Source organism: Halichoerus grypus, chromosome 15 (assembly GCF_964656455.1).
Source record: "Halichoerus grypus chromosome 15, mHalGry1.hap1.1, whole genome shotgun sequence".
In the NCBI taxonomy this organism is placed as follows: domain Eukaryota; kingdom Metazoa; phylum Chordata; class Mammalia; order Carnivora; family Phocidae; genus Halichoerus; species Halichoerus grypus.
Window position 1 is genome coordinate 56,222,706 of NC_135726.1, and position 13,284 is coordinate 56,235,989.

The 13,284-nt window shown below is 44.5% G+C and overlaps 1 protein-coding gene across 1 annotated transcript; it reads right to left on the reverse strand.

Annotated features, from left to right (window-relative positions):
* Window positions 1–7,912: 7,912 nt before the first annotated feature.
* LOC118525519 (protein FRG2-like-1) lies at window positions 7,913–9,514 on the reverse strand. The gene is made up of 4 exons (XM_036076328.1): window positions 9,337–9,514; window positions 8,993–9,064; window positions 8,742–8,804; window positions 7,913–8,394 (listed from the first exon to the last, which is right to left on the reverse strand). The coding sequence occupies exons 1-4, from the start codon at window positions 9,512–9,514 to the stop codon at window positions 7,913–7,915; spliced, it is 795 nt and encodes a 264-aa protein (XP_035932221.1).
* Between the last annotated feature and the right edge of the window lie 3,770 nt (window positions 9,515–13,284).

The window sequence follows — 13,284 nt, forward strand, 5'->3', positions numbered from 1 at the left end:
TTCCCTCATCTCATCAGAGAAATAGGAATTGTCCTCCTCCTGTTCAACCGTGGATGCACTCAGACCTCAAAGCATGTTAAGAACAATTATGAGGGCGCCTGGGTGGCTCAGATGGTTAAGCGTCTGCCTTCAGCTCAGGTCATGATCCCAGGGTCCTGGGATCGAGTCCCTCATCGGGCTCTCTGCTCCTAGGGAGCCTGCTTCTCCCTCTGCCTCTCTCTCTCTCTCTCTCTCTCTCTGTCTCTCATGAATAAATAAATAAAATCTTTAAAAAAAAAAAAAGAACAATTATGAACCAGTTTCATTGCAGAGAGAGGGGTGAGCAAGACAGACTGACAATGGCCTAATATGAGATAGTAAATAACAACAGCGCGGTACATGAACTCTTCTGTAATTAACATGTGTATACTTAGTTGTTTTTTTATTAACAGTTACAGTGTAGAAGTTAAGATTCCATAGAACAGTCCTGAAATAATGTGAAGATACTGGAAATATCTTTGAATGTGTAACTTTCAAATTGAGATATATTAAAATTTCCCAAGATGTACCTGAGCTTGGAACTGTAAAGACAGTCGGATAAGAGGGAATAGCATGTGGGTAGTCTTTCCAGAAACTAGGGATGGGAGCGGTGGTCCTGATTTGTGATGCAAATGGCCTGGGGTGAAGCTGGAGGGAAAAATCAGGTTTTACTTATTGCTGGCTTTGGCGGCTGTGTTACAAATATTGTGCTTTATATCCTAAGAGAAACTGGGGACATTTGAAATACGATAACGCTACTGGAGAAAGATGAGCATATTAAAATATTTTCAGGTCAACATTTGAAGAGTAAACTGCAGGGGACAAAGAGGAACATAGGAAGATGTGTCAGTTGAATTTTACAAAGGGTGCAGGTGGGAGGCAGCCAGTAAACAGATTGGGTGTATAGGAAGAGATTGAATGGACTTTGGGGATGTTTAGAAGGTAGATTGTTCTGTGTTAGATCTTGGTGGCAGTTGGCTATGTTGGCGAAAAAGACATTTCAAGATGGACTTCTGCTTTTCCAACTTGAGGATACAAGAAGTTACAGAGGAGCATACACCAGGCAGTAGATAAGTAGCAATCTGAAGCTGGAAGATGTGAATATATTTTGTTTAACGAAGAGTATTATCCCTTTTGAAATCCCCACTGGAGCAAAATGGACACCTTTGAAAGGAAAAATAAAAGGGTATTAACTCAAACATAGAAATACTTTAGGGCGGGGCGCCTGGGTGGCTCAGTCGTTAAACCTCTGCCTTCGGCTTGGGTCATGATCCCAGGGTTCTGGGATCGAGCCCCCGAGTCGGGCTCCCTGCTCAGCGGGAAACCTGCTTCTTCCTCTCCCACTCCCCCTGCTTGTGTTCCCTCTCTCACTGTCTCTCTCTCTCTCTCTCTCTGTCAAATAAATTAAAAATATTTTTTTTAAAAAAAGAAAGAAATACTTTAGGGGCGCCTGGCTGGCTCAGGGGGTAGAGCATGCAATTCCTAATCTTGGGATCGTGAGTTCAAGCCCCACATTGGGTGTAGAGATTACTTAAAAATAAAATCTTTTTAAAAAGAAATACTTTAATATAATTCTGTTATTAAATCATAAACATTTGCAATTTTTTAAAGTAAACATTTTATTTTGGAATAACTTTAGATTTGCAGAAAGTTTGTAAAGATAACACTGAGTTCCAAAATATCTCTCACCCAGTACCCTAAATGTTACCATCTTAACTTTACCATGGTTCATTTGTCAAAACTAAGGAACCAACATTGGTATGTTACTATTGCTTAAACTCCAGACTTTATTTACATTCCAGTTGTTTTAACACTGTCATTTTTCTCTGTCGGGATCCAATCCAGGACATCACATTATATGTAGTCATCTGTCTTCCCCGGTCTCTTCTGCTCTGTGACATTTTCTCAGACTTTCCTTGTTTATCACGACAGGTTTGAGGAGTACTGGTCCCATACATTTTAGAATGCCTCTAAAGTTGAATTTGTCTGAAGTGTTTCTCATGGATAGACTGGGTTTATGGGTTTTTGAGAAGAATATCACATCTCATCACAGCATCTGGCCTGAGAGGTTCATGCAATTAACATGAGTTATCTTGGATGATGTTAATCTCGACCAGTTAGTAAAGGTAGTGTTTACCAGGCTTCTCCATGTAAAATTACTCTGCATGCCTTCCCATATTCTATTCTTTGGGAGACTCTAAGCACAGCCCACAGTCAAGTGTGGAGTGGGGGGAGGGAGGGAGGGTGCTTGAGGGTGGGGGTGGGGTGTTGAGTTAAGCACCTCCTCCTGGACGGCAAAGTAGCCCCATATATTATTTGCCATTCTTCTGTGTGGAAGCTGTGTCACTTCTCCCTTGTTTATTTGTTTCTTCAACTCATTTATATGTATTTTATACTTTGTGCTATAATTCAATGCTATGTAATTTATTTTGTTGCTTAAATTGTTCCAGCTTTGGTCATTGGGAGCCATGGTATAATAAAATATATATATGTGTACACATGTACATCTGGTCTTTGTCTCAGGTTCCTGGCTCAGAGCTCCAAAAACCTTTTGAGATTTTCTGAGTGATAGGAGTGTCTGTATTATATTAAGGAGGCAGCTGTGGGCAGGGGTTCCCCACATAGCTTGAGAACAGGGGACTGAACACCTTTGAAAGACCAGCTTCATGATTGGATTGGAACACTCAGCTGCCCAACCTCTGGGGAGGGGAAGGAGGCTGACTGGAGACTGAGTTCAGTCATACGGCCAGTGATTTAACCAACCATGCTTAGGTAATGAGACCTTAATTTAAAAATCTGGAGAAGCTCCAGGGAGCTTCTTGGTGGGGAACAGAAGCTACTATGTGGGCAGCCCTCCCAGATCTTGCTCTACGAATGCCTTCATTTGGCTTTTTATTGCTGTCCTTTATAATAAAATGATGTCAAACGACAAAACTAAAACAATTTAGTAACGAGTTTGCTGTCTTTTATTCAAGGGAAGACAACCCTTGATCTGGGGGAGGACAGAGCCTCACAAGGGTGGAGCGCTCTTCCTGAGGGATTTGGGGCGAGAGCGAGTTTTAGAAGAGGCGATGCAGAAACGTGGCATGACTGACAAGAAAGTCAGGGATGTCCTTATAAAGCCAGCAGGCACTGTTTTCCATGGTAAGGTCAGCTAGCTGAAGCTGAGTTGGAGGATTGTCATTGGTGTATGTTAGGTTTCCTTGCAGGGTGTTTCACGTAAGTAAGAGCAGTCTAACTTAGGTTTAGATTTGTGATGTGGGTCGGGCTACTGGGGTGGCCTCTGTTTTAGGGGTTCCGATAGACAAATTAACTTTATCGAGGATCTTTCCTGAGTTCTGTGAGTCTTCCCAGCAAATATCCAGCCAGAGGGGATTGTGGGAAGCCTTAAATTTGTAGCTGGCTGGCAGATGCCCGGGTTTGGGAATGCCTGCCTTGTAGGTGGTGACTTGTGACTGGGGGCAGTCTCGGGAAGGACCTTGCCCTTAACTTGTGCGGTCTGTACTAAGCAAAGAATGTCAGAATTACGTGGAATTGCCGGACACCCAGCTGGTATCAGAGAATTGTTGACAGGGTGCAGTGCGGGAGTTCTTTCAGGTTTTGCTACTGTGTCCCTTTGCTATGTCCCCAGTTTTTTTTTTTTTTTCAAGATTTTATTTATTTGAGAAAGAGTAAGAGTGTGCCCGTGAGCGCACAAGTGGTGGAGGGGCAGAGGGAGAAGCAGGCTCCCCGCTAGCAGGGAGCCCGATGCGGGGCTCCATCCCAGGAACCTGAGATCATGACCTGAGCAGAAGGCAGACCCTTAATGGCTTAACCAACTGACCACCCAGGCGGCCCCCAGTTTTTTGTTTTTTGAGCGCTTCCTACTCTTACATTTTGTCACTGCAAGATGCTCCAGGCTCATCTTGTATTTTCCCTGCTCCTGCCATGGAGTCAGCCATATCCCCAAGGAGGCTTTGATTAGAGAACAGTGTTAGATAAAAGATGTGGGTGCTGGGTGCGCTCCTTTCTCCTGGCATTTCATTGCTGTTAGGCCCTCTGAGTAGACCGACCTACGAGATCTCTTTACACATACATCTGTAGTTCTCTTTATCTACCTGTCTACTTGTGTCCCCACAGCTAAGTGTGTGTGCATATGTCCCTGACTCTGATCCAGGACTTGAGGGTTCATTTAGCCTTCCCCCTTGCTTTTCTGTACCTATCTGCATTTATCGAGTGTTATGGCACAACATGCCTATGAAGTTTTGCATCCTCTACATTCCCATGCTCTCTGCACACCACCTCTAAGCCCCTCCCTCTGTCCTCATTTGTACCCTGCTCTACAGCATGCCTGCACGTGCCAGCTCTGCCCGGGCAATTCTCACAGCACTTTAAAATATTGCACGTGGTAAGTATCATCTTTGTGGGTTGTTGCAGGGATGGAAGGAGTGAAAAAGGTGGAAAGTGCTCCTCTCCCCCATCTTCAGGCATCCAAGGTCAGGAGATTCCTGTATTCTCCCACATCTGAGCACATTGAGATACACACGTGCACGCTGACGATGAATGCGATCCCATACGTGGGACTGGGAACGTGAGCGTAGGGGCTAAGGTGTGTAAATGTGAGTGTATGCTTGTATTTGATGAATGTGTGCATGAGTGTGAGTTTGCTGTGGAGTGTTTGTGAGTGTGTATACCTGTGTGAGGGTATGTGGCTGTGCATTTGAGTGTGTTGTACGTATGCGTGGGTGTTTGCATCTGCGTGTAATGTTTGTGTATTTGTGTGTCTGGGAACTAAGGGTTGTCTACCACTATGGCTCTGATCTCCAACTTGGGTATCGGAGTATTTGATAGTGGGCATGGACCAAATTGTGTATTTGTGTGTAGGGAAAACAAATGATTACTTTGAACTCAGGTTTCTTAATTAATTAAAAAAGCAATCAGAGCTGATTACTGAAAACTCAGCAAAAATATAGCTGTGGAAGGATGTGGTAACCACCCAATGCTATTTAAATGAGTATTGGCTCATATGAGAGTTAAAGGAATGATAGAATCTGCCCATTTAACCATCTGATCCTGGGGTGCCTGAGTGGCTTTAGTCGGTTAAGAGTCTGCCTTCGGCTCAGGTCATGATCCCAGGGTGTCCTGGGATCTAGTCACGTGTCGGCTCCCTGCTCTGTGGGGAGCCTGCTTCTCCCTCTGCCTCTCTCTCTCATAAATAAATACATAAAATCTTAAAAAAAAATAACCATCTGATCCTGGTGCTTTCATTTGTGAGGGTCTCATAAACTTCTCCCTTTTGGTAGTCATTACTCTGTTCAGACTTTCTGTTACCACTAGGGAGATCAATATTGGCAAAGCATATTTTCCTAACAAATTTCTGTATCATCTACACTTTCAAATATATTGGCAAATATGTCCAATGATTCCCAATGTAAATTATCATCTGCATATTCTTTTTTTTTTAAGATTTTATTTATTCATTTATTTGAGAGAGAGAAAGAGAGCACATGAGAGGGGCGAGGGTCAGAGGGAGAAGCGGACTCCCTGCTGAACAGGGAGCCCGATGTGGGACTCGATCCCGGGACTCCAGGATCATGACCTGAGCCGAAGGCAGTCGCTTAACCAACTGAGCCACCCAGGTGCCCCTCATCTGCATATTCTTCTCTTTGTGATTATAACTCTGCAAATCCTTTTCGGGCACTTTATCTGATTTCATTTCTATGCTTATAACTTAAATGATACAGCATCTCAGTGGTCTGAATATTAGAAAGAACTCTATTTTGGGTAGAATTTCTCAGCAGAGCAGAGAATCCAGGGAAATTCAGGTGTTTCACTAACAGTCCCTCAACTATCAGACCTCAGCATTTCCTGCCCTCCCCCTTGAACACTTGTCTACCTCCAGGGCTTGTGGAAAAGAGAAAGCCTCTCCCAAACATTTGAGAGATGCTAACTGGGAATTTGTAATTCTTTTTTGGCAAGTAGCAATTGGGGGGAAAAAAAAAAGTTTTCCAATGATATTCTCAGTTCCCCAAGCCTGACCTCTCACTGCAGTTCTGAGGGGAGGGGAGGTCACAGAACCACACACCCATATCTTAGGATCTGGCTGCCTCTCTCCTGGGTGTCCTGGCTGCCATGACCTTCACGGAGCCCACTGTCCTGGCAGCAGGAGGGAGTCAGTGTGTATTTTCTATTTCAATTTAATAGGCAGAGTCTGTACTGAAAAGAGGTTTTTTTGTTTGTTGGTTTTTTTGGGGTTTTTTGGCCATGCGGTTGTATTTTTCGTTGTTATAGGATGTGAAGAGTAAATCAATTTCTTACCTTTGTGATGGTAATATCAAGTTCCCAAACCCCAAGTAGGAATGATGCCATCCCCAATATTTTCTTGCTTATTAACTTCTCAAATACTTTGGTCTGTTTTTGAATTTTTATCTCTACTGACCTGTCTCGTTCAAGAAACATGTTTCAGAGAGCTAGCTAGCCTTATTTTTTCCTCTTTTTTCTTTATTCTTCAGAACACTTAACATGAAATCTACCCTCTTAATGGATTTTTAAGTGTACAATACATTGATGACTATATGTGCAATATTATACAGATCTCTGGAGCTTATTCATCTTGCTTAACTAAAACTTTATCCTCATTTTTTTTTCTTTTTCAGAGTTTTCTTGCCTATCCTTATTTGTATTTTCATCTGTAGGATTTTTTTGCAATAAGCTGCCTAGCTCCAATGAGTAACTGATGGACCAAATTAAATTTGTGTAATTAGTTTAGGGATTGATGTTTGATAATATGGAATTTTCACTGATGTGATTTTATATTTGTTGATGTCTACTTTCATATATTTCAGAAATTTTGATCAGTTTCTCATATACATTTCATACATTTTTATTGATTTATCCTGATATTTTATCTTATTTTATTTTGTTGTATTACTATTTTAAAATTTTATTTTTTGATCCTTTTGTAATTGCATCCTCAATCCCCAAATATAACTTGCAAATTGTAATTTTTGTACATATGCAGGCATTTGTTTTATATAATTTGAAGCCATGTCATGGGTTCAAATTGATTTGTAATATATTATCATTGAATTGCCCCATTCATTAGGATGATTAACTGCTATCCCCAACCTACAATAAGAGCTTCTAGGTGGAGGAAAGTCAAGGTGGAAATGTAGTAGAGGTGAAAAGGAAGCAGCCTCCTAACCCACACCTGCCATAAAACAAACTCCATCTGGATAAGTAGAATACATGAGAAGTATTAATTTTTATTTCATCACATGTAATATGGAAATTATGAACCAAATATAAGACAATACCCAAAAATGTTTATTTTTCTTACAGAAAATTATATACATTTATATGATGAAAGACTCTGATCCCAGTATAAAATACAAATAGGAAACTATAAAAATAAAATATATAAAATATGACTATCTACATTAATTTTAATATCCTCTCATAAATAGGATAACTTGAAATCTATAAACTAGAAGAAAATTTAAAATTAGGCATATAATATGAGACAGCTGTAAGAATAAATACATATGGTCAATAACATGAATACATCTTGACTCAGGTTTTATGATTTCATCAAACTGAACAAAAAGCCATCTCTCCCCACAGAATGTTACCCCCGGCCTGTGGCCTCAGTCCTGCAGGTGGGAGGCCGAAGACTTACAGCCTTTTCAGGATCAAAGGGGAGGATATAAGTATGCTTACTTCGCTACACGTTAAAATACGCAAATGCATATGAATTACACCCTGATACACGTGTTCTCATTATAAAATAACGCAGGGCTGTCCCAAGATACTCAAAATACACGAACATGCCTACCATGAAATGTAACCCTCGTTATCTCCCCATTCTGAGTCCATGTAGGGAGTACCTTTCCTCGGACCGCCCCAGGCCCCTCTATCACTTACTGACACCCTGTGTCTGAAACACGCCCTGCTCGTCGGGGGGGGACTCTGAGCCGTGGCAGGGTTCTGCTCTCACCCCCGGAGCTGCGCGCCCAACCCAGCTCGGCAGCCTAGCTCGGGCCCGTATCCCTCCCCCGGGACCCCCGGGCATCTCCCCCACCCCCAGCGGGAGCCCCGGGGCCGGCGGCGGGCCCGGGACCAGCCAGCTCTCGGCCGGGAAGACGTAGGCCGCCTGGTTGGCCATGGCGTAGACGGCCTGCAGGGCCGCGTCCAGAGGTGCCCAGAGCTCCCCGAGCCCCGAGCGCTGCTCCCAGGTCAGCGGGCACTGCTCCTGCTGCTCGCACGCCTGAGCCACGTCCTGACAGATGGCCTCAGACAGGGCGCGCAGGGTGCTCACCAGCCTCTTCCGAAGCGGAGGCGGCCGCTGTCCCGGGGACCTGTGTCTGCTCCGCCCGCTGCGCCCGCCGTCTCCTGGGGCTGGCGTCCGCGGTCCCCTCGCCCTCGCCGCCGTGGTCCTCGTCCGGCGCCCTCCGCTTCTTCTTCCCCGGGGTCACACTGCGCTCCTCTGCTAGAGAGGCCCCTGCCGAGGAAGCACGTGGGTGAACCCCCTGCCAGATGGATTCCCGGGACCCCCACTCCCTCGGGTGAACTCCACCTGTCTCCTACTCCGTCCCGCTGGGCCCATCCAGGGTCCCCAAATGCTCCCTGGATTCCAGAGTCTCCTTACTCGCTTCAGCAACTCAACAGCCCCCTCCGTGCCCACGCCCTGCATGTTTCACCTGCTTTTCCGTCGGCACACCTCCAGGCCCAGAGCAAGAGCCTACCTGCACCATCATCATATGATGAAAGACTGGAACGGATTTCCCTCTTCCTGGAGCCCTCGGATTCTGTGGATAAAGAGGGTCTTGTGACTGCCTCCAACAGGACACCCTCAACACCCCAGTCCATCCTGGACACACAAGGACCAAAGCTGGCAACCCAAACTAGGTTCCCAGCTGTTCCTAGAGCTCCCAGCTCTCTGACCGGGGAGACTGAGTTATGTCTGTCCCTCCTCCCCAGGAATAGAAACTCTTACCTGATCCAGAGATGCCGCTGTCTCTTTTGAGCTCAGTTTCCTTGGAATTCTCATCGGTCTTGGGCACTGACCCTGGAGGAAAAGGGAGTTTCGGTGACTGGCCTCCCTCGAAGCCCACAGAACTCCCTAGTCCATCCCTGATGGACTTTGTGGACAGTTCTCTCAACTGAGGTTGTCAGTCGGTGTCAGAGGTGGACCAGAGCAATGTGGTTCCAGGGGATCGTGGCCATATTTCTCAAAGCCCCTCTGAGGACTGGGTGACATTTCCTATCACCTATCTCAAAAAAAACCCCGACCCCTACCCCTCCTTCCAGCCTCCATACACAAACTGCCCAGATCCCTACCTTGCCGCTGGGTGCAGCTCTCTCTTAACACGGAGAACGTCTCCTCTTTTCCTTCGAGTGGTTTCTCTGCCACATCTGAGCCCCTTTCTTTAAAGGAATTCTGTTGGCAGGGCGGCTGGTCAGTGGGGTGTCGCATGGAGGGGCTGCGCGGGTCTGAGCCTTCAGTTCCCAGGTCCATCTTGAAGCCCACAGGGACGATCCTCTCTCTGCAACGCTCAGACTCCGAAGTGTGGACTGGCCTCTAGGACCTGCCTTTTATAGGCCCCTCGCAGGGCGTGGTTCACTCCTATTAGCTGGAAAAATTCCATCTTCCTGCCGCTCATCAGAACCTGGGCTGGTCCGAGGGAAGTGATGTTGGTGGCTGTGTTTCCGGTGCGGAGCCCCACACTTAGCTAAGGGGAGACTTTTGCAGGGTCCTGTCATGGTGTCAAAAAGCGGGACAGCAAAGCCAGGGGGCAGAGGGACTGGAAGACGGGGGACTCCTCCCTATCTTATTTCTGGCCCAACTCCCACCCACAACTATTTAAGACCCTGCGAGATTTCTGTTGCTTCTTCCACCGTGAAATGAGCAGTGAGTGCTGCCCAAGGAAGGGTACAAGGATTACGTAGGCTCATCAGAAGGGTTTCTTCCGTATCAATGAAAAACATGTTTTCAGTATTCTTCTCACTGATAATTTCATTGTGAGTCACAGGAAAATCAGACCTTAAAAAAAATGTCTACCAGACCCATTACGCAAGTGGAGTATTTCTCTCCCGTCTTCCCATTCTTGGCAAAAGAGAGCAGGAACTCGGCCCTGGATCTTTAAGGACTGGATGTCTCTGTAGGTAAATTTACAAGTCAGTCTTACCCATGAGTACATCTGACATACATCTTTATATAAAAATGAACCCAGCACGAACTAAAAATAATTAATGGTGAAGGTAGTTTCCCAATATTGATTTATTTTCTTTAAAGCTTTTAATATGAAAATTTCAAGCATTCACACAATTAAAGAAAGTAAATTCAATCTCTATTTACCCTTAAGATCACTTCAAGATATGTCAGCGTTTTGCCAGTCTTGTATCATCCACTCCAAACTTTTCCTTTGGGATGGGGGTTGGGTGGGAAATGGAGCTGGAATACTTTGATGGAATCCTAGAATTCTGTATTTCTCTAATAAACAAGTTATGAGCCATAAGATTCATCTCTAATAAATAATTATTCAAGTATATAAAAGATAATAAAAAGGGCACCTGGGTCGCTCAGTTGGTTAAGCATCTGCCTTCGGCTCAGGTCATGATCCCAGGGTCCTGGGATCGAGTCCTGCATCTGGCTCCTTGCTTAGCAGGGAGTCTGATTCTCCCTCTGCCCCACCCCCTGCTCGTGCTCTCTCTCCTTCTCTCTCAAGTAAATAAATAAAATCTTTTTTTAAAAGATAATAAAAAAGACTCCCAGGCTATCACAACACAAAATTTTTTTTTTTTTTTAAGATTTTATTTATTTATTTGAGAGAGAGAGAATGAGAGAGAGCACATGAGAGGGGGAAGGGTCAGAGGGAGAAGCAGACTCCCTGCCGAGCAGGGAGCCCGATGCGGGACTCGATCCAGGGACTCCAGGATCATGACCTGAGCCGAAGGCAGTGGCTTAACCAACTGAGCCACCCAGGCGCCCCCACAAAATTATTTTTTTAATTTATTTTTTATTTTAAAGATTTTATTTTTAAGTTATCTCTGCACCCAATGTGGGGCTCAAACTTACAACCCTGAGATCAAGAGTCACATGCTCTACTGACTGAGCCAGCCAGGTGCTCCTATTTTTAAATTGCTTAATATCATCTAATACCCAGTTCATAATCCATTCTCCCAAATTACTCCAACACACTTTAAAAAAAAAAATTTTTTTTTTTAAAGATTTTATTTATCTACTTGACACAGAGAGAGAGATAGCGAGAGCAGGAACACAAGCGAGGGGGTGGGAGAGGGAGAAGCAGGCTTCCCGCTGAGCAGGGAGCCTGATGCGGGGCTCGATCCCAGGACCCTGGGATCATGACCTGAGCCGAAGGCAGACGCTTAACGACTGAGCCACCCAGGCGCCCCACCACACTTTTTTTTCAAACACATTCTCTAAATTATTTTTTTGAACCAGGATCTAAACAAAGTTCCTACATTACTGTCACTTATTATATCACTAAAACTGGTACCTTCTGTCTGAAAATATAATTTAAGACCAGTTACAAAATGGAAGCACATACTTGCAATTCCCATCACTCAGAAATATATCCAGAATATATAAAAACTAATATCTACCCATTAAAACTAAAGGAAAACAATCCACAATAAATTGGAAAAGAAATTCAAAAAGACAATTCATCAGTTAGTAAACCTGTAATGGATATTATATTATGTTACATACAGCATTGCTGATAATAAAATAAATGGAAATAAAACCACCACTATTTCACATACATACAAGCAGTGAAAATTCAGACATTACTGGGTGTAGCAATGATGTGGGGAATTGAAGACTCTCCTCCAAGGTTAGTGTGGGTGTGATTGGCTTAACCACCCCAGGGGACAATATGGTCGCTACACATGAAGATGCATGGGGGCGCCTGGGTGGCTCAGTCGGTTAAGTCTGCCTTCGGCTCAGGTCATGATCCCGGAGTCATGGGATCAAGCCCTGCATTGGGCTTCTTGCTCAGCGAGGAGTCTGCTTCTCCCGCTGCCCCTCACCCTGCTCTCATGCTCTGTCTGTCTCACTCTCTCTCTCATTCTCTCAAAATAAATACAATCTTAAAAAAAAATTTAAAAATCTGTTTAAACATGAAGATTCATGAGCACGATGATGCAGAAATTTAGTTCCTTACTTTCTGTTCATAGCAACAGGGAAGATCATAGCAAACAAGAACATAGCCCAAGTATGTTCATGGCAGCATTGCCAGTGGAAGGAAGATATTAGAAACAACAAATGCCCAATGACTAGGATCAGAGATTAAAACCGAAAAGTCCAGTTCGTCGACACAAATAAATGATCAACAGTGGTAAAATGGGGTGAACTAGAGGTATATGGTAAAAAGGGGATTTTCCAGAAACAATTGAGAGAAAAGTCATGATACAGAATTAAACAGTCTATTGACGTGTGTACCTATCTTGCACTTGCAGGAAGTAATATCTAGCTTTAAAAGTATATGCGTATATGTTAAAATTTCTTAAATGCTTGGAAATTAGACTTACCAATTATGGTTGATGATATCAGATACATACAGGCGTGGTAAAATAAAAATGCGGAGGAAAAGTAAACAGGAAGTAAATAATCCCTTTATATCTTGGGTGATGATTAGATCAAAGTTGATTGTGTCGAGCTGATTAGGTTAGCGCCAGTGCTTGAGAGGGGCCTCCTTCGGCAACATAAAGACCAGCTGAAGCTCCCCTTCATCCTCATCCTTCCTCAGTGATCCTGGAAGCTACATTGTGCCCCGTGGAATTTGCTCAGCAACCACGATCTGAGCTGATAAGGACAACTGAATCATTATCATCATCTTGAGACCTTTTGATCTTTTCTCCGCGTGTCCCTATTTAAGATTTATTTGAGAGAGAGCACAAGCAGGGGGAGTGGCAGGCAGAGGGAGGGAAAGAAGCAGGCTCCCAAGGAGCCTGACGTGGGGCTCCATCCCAGGACCCCTGGGATCATGGCCTGAGCCGAAGGCAGACGCTTAACTGACTGAGTCACCCAGGTGCCTCCCTTGTGTCCCTATATAAAATGGGTTGTGGATATGACTGTTGATTGCATCATGAATTTCACAAGCCACGTGTCTGTGTCCCCTCCAGAAAAACCAATTCCCAAATCAAAAAATATGTCTTGATGATAACCTTTGAAAGCTGCCCGTGATTGGTGCTGACTCACTGACCACCCTTGCTTCCCAGTGCCCAGATAGGGACAGGAAGCTGGGGCAGGTCCAGACACTTAAC